This window comes from Vipera ursinii, assembly GCF_947247035.1.
Source record: "Vipera ursinii genome assembly, chromosome: 4".
NCBI classification, from domain to species: Eukaryota; Metazoa; Chordata; class Lepidosauria; order Squamata; family Viperidae; genus Vipera; species Vipera ursinii.
The window spans coordinates 35,017,689-35,034,358 of record NC_139514.1 but is presented as its reverse complement, the minus strand read 5'-3'; the positions used below and the strand labels follow the sequence as shown (position 1 = coordinate 35,034,358).

Below are 16,670 nucleotides of genomic sequence, written 5' to 3'. Positions count from 1 at the left end.
CAGAAACCTGCAAATTCTGTTCCTCCATGCAATGATGTCACCTAGCCTGTAAATGAAATGTCTGCAGGAAGAAAAGAAAGCTCAGAGGACACCAAGAAGCCAACAATTGTCTGAATTGTATAATTTTATTTGAGTGAAGTGTGTTAGTCACTATACAAGAACAGATACAAGTACATATAGTTTTTTCCTGATGGTGTTTTTACAACAGAATTTTACATTTTGATCAATAGTTGCAGGTAGCATGCAGATCAATTTAGCGAACTCTTATCAAATGTTTTCTGTTTGGTTTATATGTGAAACATAGAATGCATAATACCTAGAGCTTTAAATTGGTTACAGTTTAAAAGAGAAAAACATCATAAAAATGTTTGATTAGTTCCACCAATTCATTTTTCTTGTTAAAAACAAAGCCAGTATAAAGTTTGGTCATTTCCCCCGTTTCTTTAGTAAAAACATTGGCAAATTATTAATATTAAAAAATATACCAGAATGCAAAAAAAGAGACAAAATTGTAAAAATTGTACACATTCTTTTAACTTAAATTACATTGTTAAACTCGACAAAATTCTAACTTTAAAAAAAGTTATCCAAACCACTAAGTGCATCCTTACATTTTTGAAATAGAAGTATAATGATCTCTAACTGAGCCTTATAGATGTCTACATTTTTTAATATAATTTCAGTGCCAGGCTTTTTTAGTTACCATCTTCTATTTTCTGCTAATGGCTTTTACACTTTTAAATTATAATGTACTCAAGTGTTCTTTTCAATTCATTTTAACCATAATTTAACGTGCTATAATGTGAATAGAAATGGCTTGATGAACTGTGAAGAAGACATCTGTATAAAAAATAAATGAAGTATTTTTCCAGATAACATGTTTGTTTGTGCAGTGATTTTTCTTTAGAGAAATGAAATAGTGCTGTGTGTTCAGGAACATTAACACTAATGACAGAAAATCAACGAGAATGTCAGTTTCCAAATTCTTTCATAAAGAAATGCTAATCACTTTACAGTTATGGGGATTGGGGATGAAGCCATTTCGAGGATCAAGGAGTTGAAAAGGACTTCAAAAGTCACTAAGTCCAATTCCAGAATATCCAGTGCTGTATTATGTTAAACAAGTAATCATAATACTTTGGCTTTACAAACACTCTTATCAGTTTATACTCCCAAGAAGTTCTTCCTACGATTAATTTCATATTATTTTTCTTTGAAGTACAATCTATTCCTTCAAATCTTTAACTCTGGAGCAATATAAAACAAAATACATGTATTTTAGCATATCTTATAATATACTATCTTGTTTTTTGTGTGGAATAAATATGTTTATCTTGTTTGAATCTTTTCTCATGGGACTTGATCCCTAAGCTTCTTACTCTCCTTCACCTACTATGCATTACAACATACTATGTTATTGTTATGTCATTTCCATTTCAAATAGCTAACAGTCTGCGGTGATGATAACATTTAGCTGTGTATATTTTTGTTTTTCAATTTATTTTTATGCCTATAAAAAGACAAAAGCCTGTGGAAAATAATTATCATTTCCATTACACAGGATTTAACACTTTCATATTAGTTGATTACATCAGCCAGTATATAAGGTTTTCATAAATCATGTGTCACAGGAAATAACACCAGAAACATATTTTGAGTACATTTGTCTCTTTATTCTAGAAAAAAAATCATTAATGTATGAAGAAAATAGTCTTAATGCATACGATATACAGATGTTGTCAAATAGGTATTATGTCAGCAAGTAAACCTAAGATTTTTCTAAAATAACAAATATTTTGTAACTATCAGTAAGATATGCCACACATCTAGAACTGTCCAGAGCAGATATCGTCTTCAATTTACCACTTATTTAATTAAATTGTGAAGTAGGTTTCAATTAACTCATCAAATATAATCTACTTGTCCAGAAGTTATTCTCTTAGATGAGAAAGAATTCATATGGAAAAATGACCTCTGTAGTTTTCATTCATAGCCACAAATGGGAAGAAGGAATATAAACTGATTAGAAATAGCAAGCCCCTCTTCCAAATCTGTCTAAATAATCCTGTTATCATGGATTTCTAATATTTCCCTTTCATCTAGAGAAAAAAAATGAAAAAGGCAGACGTGGAGTTTGTTTGTTTATTTATTTATTTATTTATTTATTTATTTATTTAGATTTATATACCGCCCTTTCCCGAAGGACTCAGGGGGGTTTACAGGGTATTTAAAACAAGATACAAAAGTTAAAAACAATTAAAAAATTACATCAATCCCTGAAAAAAAAGTAAAAACCCCAATTAAAATTAGAATTAAAATTAAAATTCTCAGCCTGGGCCAGAGAAGTCGAAGAGCCAGGTCTTCAGGTCCCGGCGGAATGAACGGAGGTCGGGGGCAGTCCTGAGCTCCACGGGCAGCTGGTTCCAGAGGGCAGGCGCACCCACTGAGAAGGCCCTATCCCTGGGTGTTATCTGCCGGCAATCTTTTACCGGCGGCACCCTGAGCAGACCCTCCCTGTGGGAGCGTACTGGATGCAGGGAACCTGATGCTGGCAGCAGGTGTTCCCTCAGATATCCCGGACCCAAGCCATTTAGAGCTTTATAGGTCATCACCAGCACCTTGAATCTCACCTGGAGGGTAACCGGGAGCCAATGTAGCTCGCGGAGTAGAGGTGTTACATAGGAGTATCGGGAAACCCCCATCACAACTTGTGCGGCTACATTCTGCACCAGCTGAAGCCTCCGAGTGGTCCTCAAGGGCAGCCCCATGTAGAGAGCGTTGCAGTAGTCTAAACGGCAGGTCACAAGTGCATGAGTGACTGTGCGTAGGGCATCTTGGTCCAAATAGGGTCGCAACTGGCGCACCAGGCAAACCTGGGCAAAAGCCCCCCTATATATGGTCTTCAAAATTGAGCTGGGAGTCAAGGAGGACGCCCAAGAGATCATTCACCAGTACGACCAATGCCGTCTCCATGCTGTGCCCGGGCCTGAAACCCGATTGGTATGGGTCCAGATAATCAGTTTCCTCCAGGAACAGTGGAAGCTGATGCGCCACCACACTCTCAACAACCTTCGCCAAAAAGTGAAGGTTGGAGACTGGACGATAATTATTTAAAACAGCCGGGTCCAGGACAGGCTTTTTGAGGAGGGGTCTCACCACTGCCTCCTTCAAGGCGGCGGGGAAGACACCCTCCTTCAAAGAAGCAGTTATTACTGCCTGGAACCAGCCTCGTGTCTCCTCCTGGGCTGCGTAAACCAGCCAGGAGGGGCACAGATCCAACAAACAGGTGGTGGAGCTCAGCCTCCCCATGATCCTGTCCACATCATCAGGGGAAACAGGATCGAACTCAGTCCAGATAACATGCTCAAGACCGTCCGATTCCTCCACGTCAGACTCCGCCCAGTCAGAGTCCAGACCGGCCCGGATCTGAGTGATTTTGTCCGTCAGATGATGAGTAAACTCCTCAGCCCATCCCTGTAAGGGATCCTCCCTCACCCCTATCTAAGCCCAGCCACCTCTCGGAGTCCCAACAATTGGGCCTGTCATTAAGGGGAGTGTGGAAACAGGCGGTTGGTCGTACCCAGGAGGAACCCCCCTGAGGGCATACAGATCAGTTCCAGAGTAACGGTAACAAACCATGCAACAGTAAAATGTCCACCTAGGGCAGATATTACAAATATTTACAATGGGTAGTTCGATGGAATGATGGTATTCATTGAGTCCGGTAGGTATGTCTCTCAATCCACTAGTCCAGCTCAGCTCTCACCTGAGCTGGGGATCAGAAAGGAAGCCTCAGCCGTCCTCTCACTCCGGCTGAGGAGTCCAACCTGGGGTGGAGAGAGCAAAGAGTCCCGGGCCAAGCCTACCCCAACTGGTCTCTCACACCAGTGGGGCGGTCGATAACCAATCCAAGACCATCCTCCCACCACGGTCAGGTCCCAGGCCCAAACCGGACTGTCAATGGGGAGGTCTTGATTCCAGCCGGCCATTAAAACGGCCATACCTGCCTGCCAGCACAGGAAGTAAGCCAGGCCGCAGCCGATCTTTGGGCCGTTGGCCACTGCCACCATTCTGGAAGGGGGGGCAGAGACAACCTCTCTCACAAGCGTCCGCCCGCTAGTCCAGACGATGTTCCAGCAGCAAAAGGCATTCCCGGCAGTAATTTAATAATCCAGGCATTCCCCAACATGTCCACTGCGGCGGGGCAAAAACCGAGGCCGATGTCCGGGCCTAACAGCCACCGCCGCCATCCGGAAGGAGAGGGAGGGCTCCGCGCCACTAAAAACGCTGCCTGCCAGCTGATAACAGTCCCAGCTCCTGATCGAGTTTCCAGCCGGTGAAATTGTCGCCGCCGCCCCTCCATACAAGCGGAGGGTATCCACGGCGAGAAAGCAGAGGAAGGAAGCCTGCAGCAGCACAGTATTGTTCTCCAGGCCGGTAGGCCAGTGCCATCCGAAGCGCCGCTATCCGAAGGGGGGGGGCTCAGTGCCACCAAAAACAGCGGCTAGCAGACGTCTCTGCATCCACCCACCCCCCAGAATCGCCCCACCATATCGTGCCACGGCTGGGTCTCCCTAAATCGACCCATTTAGAGCCCTTGTGGAGCGCACGTAGCTCAAACTGCAGCCGAGTTGAAGTCTGAGAGGTTAAAAAAGAAATTACAACCACTGGACAGATCCAACCTTTCTGTCATATTTTGTTAGAACAAAAAGTTGTGTGTAATGATGCAGTGACGAGATAGCTAGTTCTTTCAAACTCTGCAAACAACAGTCTGAATAGCAAAATGAAAAAAAAAGTCAGCATTCAAAAATTCCTAGCTGAAAGAAACTGCTCAAAGCAGGACCAAAATACCTTCAGATATGACAAGCAACTAGAAAAGAATGGAGAAGAAAAAAGAGGCCCTATAAAACAGCAGGACTGCTGGAGTGGTTTCCAATGTCATCAATAAAACAAAAGGCTATCTGAAACTTAGTTCAGCATGTTACAATTGATAAAGAGTTGTTAGGCAATGTTCCATTTCCCAAACTATGAATATTATTTCATCATTACAAAGACATGTATGCACAAACATACACAAATCTTTGTTTAGCTTATTTATGATACTGATTAATATACATGCAGTACTATAATTGTTGTTTTCCCTATCCTCAATATCCTGGCTTATTAAGTTGTCTGGAAATATTTAAAGAATTGGAAAGTTATGTGCTATAACAGATTTGTGACTCTTTGAAGATGAATCACCTGTGTTCATTCAATTGGAACACTGGTTTTGACACAGTACATAGGCATTGAGCATATCTGGTATATAATTTTGCTCAAAAATAAGGGATCACTTTCAATTTAGGAGTCCTAAGGAAATGAATGATCAAAATAATTGTACCTGCTTAGTCTGCCATATGTTGTCATATTCTATCTAGCATGTCAGGCAACTGGATGGAATAAAAAAAATTGTGAATACATGTTTATAAGGTGGTGTGGTCTTAAATGAACAACAGCAACAATATAGAGGATGACTTGTAAAGTGATTCTAAACCTTGGCAAGATGAAGACCTTTTGGATAGACAATTCCAGGGTGTAGATCCTAGGGAGCTAAATTGTTCTAAATTAAGTTGTATCCTTCAGAAACAATAACATATATTAACACCATGGAGAAATGACCCACCTGTCATTTAATAAGCTATTGAATTCCATTGGACTCAGCAGTTATATCATTTGTATGGAAAGTACAAACAACGCAAGATCCAATCAGAATAATAGGGAAGACATACACGGTCCCTTCCAGCTCTGTTATACTGCTAATTTTAAATCTCACCTTGACAAATTACCATTATAATCCAGTAAATTACCATACAGTAATGTTTCTGGTCATAGAAAATTGCATCAGCAAAACCACGCTACCAGTGCAGCTTAGCAATGCTGAATTTCTGCTGTTTATAACGTCATGGATCTTTTGGTAGATTGATGTTTTGACGCCTTGCCTTTTTTATGGATTGTCAGAGCACTTTCAGACACAAGCATGGCTGACTCACTTTCGGATAAGAATAAAATTTCAGACTAGATCCCACCCCTCTCAACATTCAATTCTCTATGAAAACTCGGCTCACTGCCTTTAGGAAGAGTCACTCGAGAGCAACTCTACCTCTTAAACCAGGGGTAGGCAACCTCGGCTCTTTTATGACTCATGGACTTCAACTCCCAGAATTCCTGAGCCAGCCATGCTGGCTCAGGAATTCTGGGAGTTGAAGTCCATGAGTCATAAAAGAGCCGAGGTTGCCTACCCGTCTTAAACCGAAACAAAATCAGATCAAAGGCACGTCAGCTCTTTCGTTCTGAAAACGAGAGTAAAGTTCTAAAAAATTTCCCTCCTCCTATTCTTACCTGCTTGTATTCTCCTACGCCTCCCCTAATCCCCCTCCCTGCAGATCTTTGCCCCCAAACCCGTGTTCTCTCGAACACGCTTTGAGAAACGGACCGCGCTTTCTCTCTCATTTCAGTGGTTTTTCGCGGAAGCAAACATAGCTATCCCACACAGTGGCCTCAACTACGCCTTAGCCATAGCTCACATCGGCTGGGGACAACGAGCGCGGTGCAGCATTGACCGTGAGCGAAGATATCTGCCCAGCCAAAATTCTTCCGGCTGGTTCCCAACATGCAAGAGAGTTTCCTAGAGCGGCGCAGGTTTCCGCCCAGCTCCCGAGGCTTTCTTCACTGGGGCAACAGCAGCAAAATGGCGGCCAAGGCGCCAAATACAAAGTTTTGAATGTGACTTGAGGGCTAACGCTGTCTCTGGCCGGACTTTACGGAGGGTGAGGCTATGGACGCCTCGGCGTGTATGAAGTCTCTGCTCTTGGCGGCTTCTCAGTACCGAGCTGCCCGCACCCAGCCCAACGCAGCTCTGCTCCAGCGGAGTTTAGAGGTGAGAGACAGGCTGGGTGGACCACCCGGTTCCTTCCCCCTTTCCCCCCCCCGCCCCCGACTTTCGGATATTTTGTACTAGAAGTAGAAAAAGAAGAAACGCGCGTTCAGATAATTGGCGGCGGCTGCCTCAGCGCTAACGAAGCTTTTCCGTGACAGTTCCCCCAGTACTGCCTCGTTTTTGCTAACTACTGTTTTTGTTTTTTTTAATCCCATTTATATCCTGCCCTTCTCCGAAGACTCAGGGCGGCTTACAATTTAAAGCACAAATCAATGTGCTTAGCAATAGCCTTCATTCTATGTATATGCCTGCTTATTAGGGCTTTCGGCCCCCCCCAAGCGGCATTATTACAAAGTCATCTTATTGCCCCCAACAATCTGGGTCCTCATTTTACCTACCTCGGAAGGATGGAAGGCTGAGTCAACCTTGAGCCTGGTGGGATGCGAACCTGCACTAATTGCAGGCAGCTGGTGTTACTTAAGGAGGCATTAGCCCACTGCTCCACCAAGGAAAGGTAATGCAGTTGATCCATATATAAATGAAGTGGTTAAGGGCTGATATGTTGTGTCCTGATGGCTCCAGCGCAAAGACCTTCAGTAACGGTTGAAGAAATGAATGTAGGACGCCGTCCTCAATTGATCCTCCGCCCTTTGTGTAGGCAGCCCGTCTTTATTTTGTTTTGGTTAGTGGCAGATGTCAGCCTCTACCGGAACAGGCAAGAGAAGCCACCAACAAGTACGCTTAGGGACTTGGCCCTGCGTTTTGGTGGGTGGTTTTGCTCAGTGGGTTAGGACGCTGAGCTTGTCAATCAGAAGGTCGGCAGTTTGGCGGGTCGAATCCCGAGTGCCGCGTAGCAGAGTGAGCGCCTGTTACTCGTCCCAGCTTCTGCCCACCTAGCAGTTCTAAAGCACGTAAAAATGCAAGTAAAAAAATAGGGACCACTACAGTGGGAAGGTAAGTGTTCTGTGCGCCTTTGGCGTCTAGTCATGCCGGCCACGTGACCACAGAGATGTCCTTGGACAAACGCTGGCTCTTCGGCTTTGAAACGGAGATGAGCACCGGCCCCTAGAGTCGGAAACGACTAGCATGCATGTGCGGGGGAACCTTTACCTTTACTTTACTGTTAGAGTTATTGTGCTAGAAAGCCATTGTTCTCGCTTTTCTTGCCAACACATGGAAAGAAAGTGGAAGCTAGGGCTATTGTTCTGCCACTGAAAAAGTCCCCTTCTTCCCTCCACACACTGGCTGAGGAGTTTCTTTTCCCTGCTGAAGGGGAATGGAATAGAACTGACTCTTTAGTCTCTGTATCTCCACTATAAGGTCATGGGACCTTCCATGCAGGAATGCTAGCTGCTCAGACACCAAGTGTAGGTTTTGTCAAATCTCTTAAAGCAGCAAAATTCAGACCAGTAGCAGATCAACCCACCTCGCAAGATTATTACTGTGGAGAAAAGAGGAGACAGGAATATTAGGTATGTTTTCCACCTTGAGTGACCAGTATAAAAGTAAGTACAAAAACAAGATTAAAAACAATCTAATAATAATTATATTTAAACCAGGAAAATGAAGATGGGTTATGGAATCTCTGAAACTAAATAATTAGTTCCTGCAGTGGAGTTCTTTATGATTTGTTTAATATTCTTTCTCAAAGGTTCCAAGCAGAAGGACTAATGCCTCACCTATGAGATAAGACTGAACCGTCCATCTGTTCATTTTAGCCATGCCTTGTAAACCTTGCTTGAGTGAAAATTCCCTTAGAATTGCTCACTATTCTGCCTGAAAGAGCAAAAGTGGATGGGGATAAATCATACCATAACACATGTTTCTAAACAGATGTCTTTTGATAGATGTTTTGTTGAGTATCAGTGATACTGCAAATTGGGAGGAGAAAGAGATCAACCACTGACTCGTTGCAGTAGTGCTCAGCAATAATTCTGAAATCTGCACCTGCGACTAGATTGGGGAGAGTGTTACCTACTTTCATCCCTCTAATCAAAAACAACCCTGCTGAAGCTGGTCTGTACTTCTGCAGACAAGGTGACAAAACCCACTTCCCTCCTTCTCTTATGCACTTTGCTTATGCTTGCTACCCATTGCAAATGGAGTAAGAAGGGAGAACAAAGCCCCCCTTCTGCTTCTCATGCTATGAGTGGTGTGAGAAAGTGGGGGAAAAACAAGAAACAGAATGGTGTCTTGGTACCACTTTTCTGATTCAGCTATGTTACTTCCAGCAGATTAGCATCAAGGGAGATGTTTCCCATGCACCAGGCTTCCAGTGCTTCATTATAAATGCAAAATATGAATCTAAAGTCTGATTGGTCTTTGAGTTGAGTGCATTTTTAAACCTGTTTCCAAGCTGCATAATTGTACTTTAATGCTGTTGTGCAGAAGAGCCACAAGGTTACAGTTACACTTAACCAGACTTGTTAGTAAACTGAAATTAGCCCAGTGGAATACAGGCATATTTAGGACGCTGAGCTTGTCGATCAGAAGGTCAGCAGTTTGGCGGGTCGAATCCCGAGTGCCGCGTAGCAGAGTGAGCACCTGTTACTCGTCCCAGCTTCTGCCCACCTAGCAGTTCTAAAGCACGTAAAAATGCAAGTAGAAAAATAGGGACCACTACGGTGGGAAGTTTTGTCTTCTATAATTGTTTGATAGTTTAAAATTTCTTCAAATATATAATGATGAGGATAATACTATCCTGTTTGTTTGTTTGTTTATTAAATGTATAGACTGCCCATCTTACCTCACAGTAATTGGGCAGCATTTAAATCTCTACCTGTTTTACAAGGACAAAAAAGAATCTGATATAGGGATTAATTCATTTATCTTTGTGTAAGGTTTTATACTTAGTGTCACACTTGCCCTAGCATTACTCAGGAATTTAAAAGAGCCAAAAGAAACTCCTGAGCCGAGGTTTCAGCAAGCAAACAACTTTTATTTTGATCAAAATAAAGTTGGGTGGTCACATCTCTCTTCGTGGCTGGTAGACAGATCAAGGCAACAACCAGGAAAGATGTCTTCCACCTTTTATTTATTTATTTATTTATTTGATTTAAATACCGCCCTTCTCCTGGAGGACTCAGGGCGGTGTACATGGCAATAAAATAAGAATACATTAGATAAATAATTTAAAACCCAAATCCATCAGGCCAGGCCGGCTTGTTCGAATAGATAGGTTTTTAGATCACGCCGGAAGGAGCGAAGGTCGGGGGCCATCCGGAGTTCAGCTGGTAAGCGGTTCCAAAGGATTGGTGCACCCACCGAGAATGCTCTCCCCCTGGGGGTCACCAGCCGACATTCTCTGACCGGTGGTACCCTGAGGAGGCCCTCTCTTTGGGAACGTACAGGACGGAGGGACGTTGACGCCGGCAGTAGGTGCTCCCATAGGTAATCCGGACCCACGCCATGTAGGGCTTTGTATGTCATCACCAGCACCTTGAATTTCACTCGGAAGGCAACTGGAAGTCAGTGCAGCTCACGGAGCAGAGGTGTAATATGGGAGTATTGGGAGACCCCCAAAAGAACTCGTGCAGCTGCACTCTGTACCAGCTGAAGCTTCCGAGTGGTTCTCAAGGGCAGCCCCATGTAAAGAGCGTTGCAGTAGTCTAGGCGAGAGGTCACAAGTGCATGGGTGACTGTACGTAAGGCATCCAGGTCCAGATAGGGTCGCAACTGGCGCACCAGACGAACCTGGGCGAAGGCCCCTTTAGTCACAGCTCCTATATGATCTTCTAAGGAGAGCTGTGAATCTAAGAGGACACCCAGATTGCGAGCCTTATCTATGGGGGGTAATAACTCGCCCCCAATATTAAGAGATGGAATAATCTGAATTTCCTGACATGCCGGTATGTACAGCCGTTCAGTCTTGTCCGGGTTGAGTTGAAGCCTGTTCCTCCCCATCCATTCCCGGACCGCTTCCAGGCAACGGGACATCACGTCGAGGGCATCACTGGTGTGGTTTGGGGTCGAGATGAAAAGCTGGGTGTCATCAGCATACTGATGATATCCCACTCCAAAACCACGGATGATCTCACCTAGTGGCTTCATATAGATGTTAAACAGGAGAGGTGAGAGGACCGACCCCTTTTATACCTTTCCAGAACAAAGAGATCTGGTCTTGGTACTAGGAACCAAAAGGTACAGAAAAATAATTCCTAGATGATGACTCATATACAACAACCCAGCTTCCATCATAACTCCTTTTCTCCCTCCCCTTACCATGCTCTTTTCATGCAAGCAATCACCTGTACCTGAAGCATGAAACATTTGCTTTTATATAACTAATTTCCCAATATAAAGCACTTACAAAGCTGCTTGCACATAAACAAAGATGATTATATATGATTACAAAGTATCACTACTATCAATATTACTAACATCAACCTTAAGCATAATAAAATCCCTTCATTTGCATATTGTGATTTGCATCCAATAAACTTCCTATTGTAGTTTTAAAGCACAAATTGCTTCAATGATATTGCTACGTAAGAAAAAAATGTTTTTATCAACAAGTTAAAGTAAGTACCTTATAAGAAATTGGCAAATCAAACAAAAAGTAGAGTATCTCAAGTTTTTAACCTCTAGGCCACAGGCTCTTTCTCGAGTATCTCAAGTTGAACTTGACTTACGGTGACTTCATAGACATACAATTTTTCTGACCAACCATACAGATGTTTGATATGTACTGTACACATTACTCTCACACATCAGGTTCTGTAACTTAAATAATTTGTATTGATTTTATTATGAAAAGGTAAGACTTCCTGTTATGGTCATTTTACACACACACACACACACACACACACACACACACACACACACACACACACATATATATATATATATATATATATATATATATATATATATATATATATATATACACATACATACACACACACACACATACATTTTTGGATTGCTAACAAAGAAATAAAGGGATTGTTAGCAATCCAAAAATTTTACACAAATATGAGCTGTGACTGCTGTGACTACTGCCTGTTGATGGCCTTGGGTTAGGCTGAAACAGGAAATAAGATTTGTCCCATGTTTGGGGCCTAGCAAGGTAATCTAAATACTTAACAAACATTTAACATATATATATACATATACATATATACATATATATACATATATATACATATATATATATATATATATATATATATATATATATATATATATATATATATACATATATATGTGTGTATGTGTATGTATATGTATATGTATATGTTTTCTGATGTATACATATACACACATATATACATATACACACATATGTATATATGTGTGTATATGTATATATTTGATTAGTTTTAATTGCCTTTTTTTAGCACTTGTCTTATTTTTTTCAGGTTATCTCAGGATTGAAATTGACAAAATGTTTTGCATCAAACCATATTTTACCAAGTGAATGCTTCAATTGCTTAGTAGAACTTATTGAGGACCCAAATCTAAGCTCTCCGTTAACCTTAAATGTAGTAGGCTTGCTTTCTCAGTTAGGTGAGTTTTAAATGTATAAGGCTATTGAAGGTTCTGATTTCTTTCTTTTTTGAATAGACTGTCCTATTACATTTTTAATTAAAGAGGAGTTATTGTTATTAGAATCATACTTCCTTGAATTAGGATTTAAAAAATAGTTTAATTCTTGTAAAAATAAAATATATACTATGTGGTAACATATTCTGTACCACCTCATATATTTCTATGACAAATTGTGGAATATGTAAACAAGAAGTGATTATGACATTTTCATCAGAAATGAATTATCTACAAAATATAAAATCTGAGATAGAAAAATGGTTGAAATGTTTTCAGTTTGCTAAATTAAGTTAGTTTGAATTTTGAATGTATGCATACAGGTAGTCTTCGACATACAACCGTAATTGGGATTGGAACTTCTGTCACTAAGCGATGTGATTAAATGTGCCTCATTTTATTAACGTTTTGCTTAGTTGTTATGCTAATCCATTTTCTCCCATTGACTTTGCTTGTTAAATGTGCCTTGGGAAGGTTGCAAATAGCAATTGCACGACTCCACAATTCTGCAAGCATCATAACTATATTTTATTTTATTTTTTATTTTAATCCCATTTATATCCCGCCCTTCTCCGAAGACTCAGGGCGGCTTACAATTTAAGCACAAACCAATGTGCTTAGCAATATGCTGGTTGTCTGAATTTTGAGCATATAATCACGGAGAAACTGTGATGGTTGTAAGTGTGAGTACTGATTGTAAGATACCTTTTCATAATTTAAATTGGTCATTAAATAAATGGTCATATGTCGAGGACTACCTATATTTATATGTATAATGGTTAGAGGTAACTGTAAAGTAAAAAAAAATATTTTGTGGAGGCTCATTCCTGAAATATTTTCAGTTTCTCTGCATATATTTCTTAGAGTGTTAATGATATATGTATATATGTTACTTATAGTTCTAGATAATGAAACCAGGGAAGCCCTTCAGAATGCTTACAATCTGTGTGGTGCCCTGGCAAGTGTGATTCTTCGAAGTTCTACAAATCCTATTGACCCAGTAATATTGCAAGTAAGAGAATGTAATGCTTTATATGAAATAAATAATTATTATAACATTTATTTATTGTTATTATTATGTTCTTTTGTGGCATTTATAGTATTGGCAGTTGATGGTCTCCTATGTAAGTTGTTTCTAGATCCTGTATGCTTAGCATTTCAGACTATGCTGAAATACAAATATTAGGAAGACCAGAATAATGTATAATATTATTATTTGCGCAATTGCTATCAGAAATATAATTTTTAATTGAAATAGTTTAGAAGCACAAATCAAATAAAACCTTTATTGTGGCCTTTAGGCCAGAGAGAGCAACAATAAAATGCATTAATCTGTAATTATTATTAATAAAACTTTAGAAATATTTATTTATTTATTTATTTATTTTATTACATTTATATACCGCCCTTTCCCGAAGGACTCAGGGTGGTTTACAGGGTGATTAAAAACAAAGATACAAAAGTTAAAAACAGATTTAAATTTTTTTTTATAAATTACAATGAAATAATATAAAGTGCATTATTATAGTAACTAGTTCATTTAGCAGTAGCAATCATAAAAAACTATGCTAAATTTTAGCTACAGGTAGGACATACAACAAATAATAGCACAAAATTGGGCAACCTGGAAAAATATGACAGGGTCCTGATCAGATAGAAACAATGACAGATAAACATTGTGCTCTCTCCCAGAGTAGTTTTTTTTTAAAAAAAAATCAGCTAAATATATACCTTTCGATATTACCAATACAGAGAGCAGCAAAGGAGCAAACGGCTGAGGCTTTTCATAGAGCCATATTCATACAGGCATAATGTTGCTGAAAAGGAATATTTTATACTACTACTACAGAATTGCAGAACTGCCCCCAACCTTGTCAAGATGAAAGCCTGATGAAATTTCAGAATTAGTACTTGAAGAGAGATAAAATGATGGCAAATGCCCATTTGAAAAGAATCAAGGGTATAACTATAGGATTAGATACTAGGCTTAAACTGGTATGAAAATCAATATCCCAGATACATTGTTTAAGATAACACGTGACATTTTCAACCCTAGTGGACATAGGCTTTCAAAAGAATCAAAAGTGTCTTAAGGACTGGAGTTTGCTAATAGCTCTTGTTAGCCAGGTTGATTTAAAACAATCGAGAACCAATTGAGCTATATCATAAAGTTTTACATTAACTGAGATATAAAATAATGGGCAACGGTAATAATAATCTCTCTAAGCATTACTCAGATCAACATTTTATTGACTAAACCTGTTGAGAGAAAATAGAGAAGGATTTATCAAGCAAGAGTATTTGATCTGAGTATTAGGTTTTTTAATGTTTGATATTGTGCTCTGAGAATTGAATTTCATATTTTGGTTTTGGTTAAATTAACTGATTTTTTTTGCTGAAAAAAGCAATTAGTAGGTTGTAATTTTAATACAATTTCAGTTGAATTATTTTATTATATCTAACACAATTTTAAGGCACTTGGACATTTACAATAATTGCAAACATTAAATAAAATATCCATGGTAGAAACAAAATATTTAAATTCTAAAACCAAAATAGTATAATATATTATCTGGTTATGCATCTGAAAAGTAAATGCAGGTAAATCTAATGCAAACAGTTATACTCTCATTGGTTTTCTTTTTACTTAACAGAGTATTCAACTGCTACAGAAATTGACCTACAATGCAAGAATATTGCAGAAAAGTGCTAATATTGAAGATTTAATTTCTTTCCTAATGCTTCGCATGTAAGTGTCTTAAATGCAATAGTTAACTAAACCTGCAGTTGTAGGTACATTTATATGTTTCAGTTCAGTTATCCTATATATAACCCTATGTAGTTTTGAGATACATGGAAATGTGTGTCAACTGAGTTTACGTTTGGGGGTGTATTGGACTGTTTTCTAGACGTTTAAACTAGGCTTTCTGGTTGGAGATGTTCCTGCCACACTAATGGCAACAAAGGGAAGATACTTTATCCTTTATTAATGCCTGCTTTGCTTTGTGAGCATTCCTCATGGTTACTATCAGTGTGGTCTATGAACATACAAACCTTACATAAAGCTTTAGGGTAGTACCTGCTCGCTAAAATTCTTGTCATTCCTGGCATGAGAGTGTCAAGCATTATGTTATGCTCACCTTGGTGGGGAATCTTAAACTAGGAACTTCTGTCCCCCTAGATATTTGACGATAGGGATTCCTATTGAAAAAGTGCTACAGGATTTAAAGTTTGGAATAAATTCCAAGAACGTTTTGAATCTTTACAAGTTATGAGACTGTGCCAGAGGAATCTCCCTTTTTGTTTGGTCAGCTGCTCCTGCATCACATAATATCTATTGTACATCTTGAATGTACAATAGGAGCCAGCTGTCCTTGATATTATTATATAAGCAACCTATGTTTATTGTAGAAGTGGTCTGCCCTGAACATTTAGTAGAATAGGTCTGCCAGTATTCAATGCATCCAAGTATCTTTCGTAGGAGGTAATATATATGAGAATGTAGCCAGCATTCACAAGTAGTTTTAGCACTTTGCATTATTGATCACATAACTATAGGTAATCTCTTGTCAGCCATCTGTTTTTTGTCACCTCGTTTTTTCATTTTATTAATTAATAAAGTTAATAAAGTAATTTGAGTAGTTTAAATGCTGAATAATACATTTTTCTTTATTGTTGCCTTAATTCACTAACATTTACATTTGGTTATATAAAGCTTAACAGATACAAATCTATGTATATACTAAATTTAATGGGTTCTTTGTATAGCAAAGTGAATATTTTCTGAATGAATAATGATCAACTTGTAAAATCAATTTATTGGTAAATAAATATTGAATTATGTGAATATATTTAGTGACCTTTCTTTAAAAACTTCAGTCAGTCTACAGAAGATGAGTTAACTATACCATGCCTAGGACTTATGGCAAATCTTTGTCGACATAATCTCACTGTTCAGACATATATCAAGTCATTGGTAAGAAATTTGCTTTATTGAAGTCTTTTAAAAAATATTATTTCCATAATTTAATAATTGGAAATCAGAGCACTTTTGGTCCAATAAAGGGCACAACAATTACTTGCTTAATCTGGGAACTTTTATTTTTGTGTGATTATGATGTTTTTCCCATTCAATTTCATTGTGCAAAAAAGATATTTTATCTAAGGTGATTCACATTTTTTCAATATAACTTTCATTCTACTATTCTAC

The 16,670-nt window shown here is 39.3% G+C and overlaps 1 protein-coding gene across 1 annotated transcript in view; it reads left to right on the top strand.

Annotated features, from left to right (window-relative positions):
* The first annotated feature begins 6,523 nt into the window (after positions 1 to 6,523).
* CIP2A (cellular inhibitor of PP2A) overlaps positions 6,524 to 16,670 on the top strand; it is a 31,334-nt gene continuing 21,187 nt past the window's right edge. Inside the window, exons 1-5 of the mRNA XM_083361415.1 lie at positions 6,524 to 6,916; positions 12,277 to 12,424; positions 13,360 to 13,472; positions 15,115 to 15,209; positions 16,340 to 16,436. Coding sequence (XP_083217541.1) covers positions 6,815 to 6,916; positions 12,277 to 12,424; positions 13,360 to 13,472; positions 15,115 to 15,209; positions 16,340 to 16,436 — 555 coding nt within the window. The 5' untranslated portion in view covers positions 6,524 to 6,814. The remainder of the gene's footprint in view (positions 6,917 to 12,276; positions 12,425 to 13,359; positions 13,473 to 15,114; positions 15,210 to 16,339; positions 16,437 to 16,670) is intronic.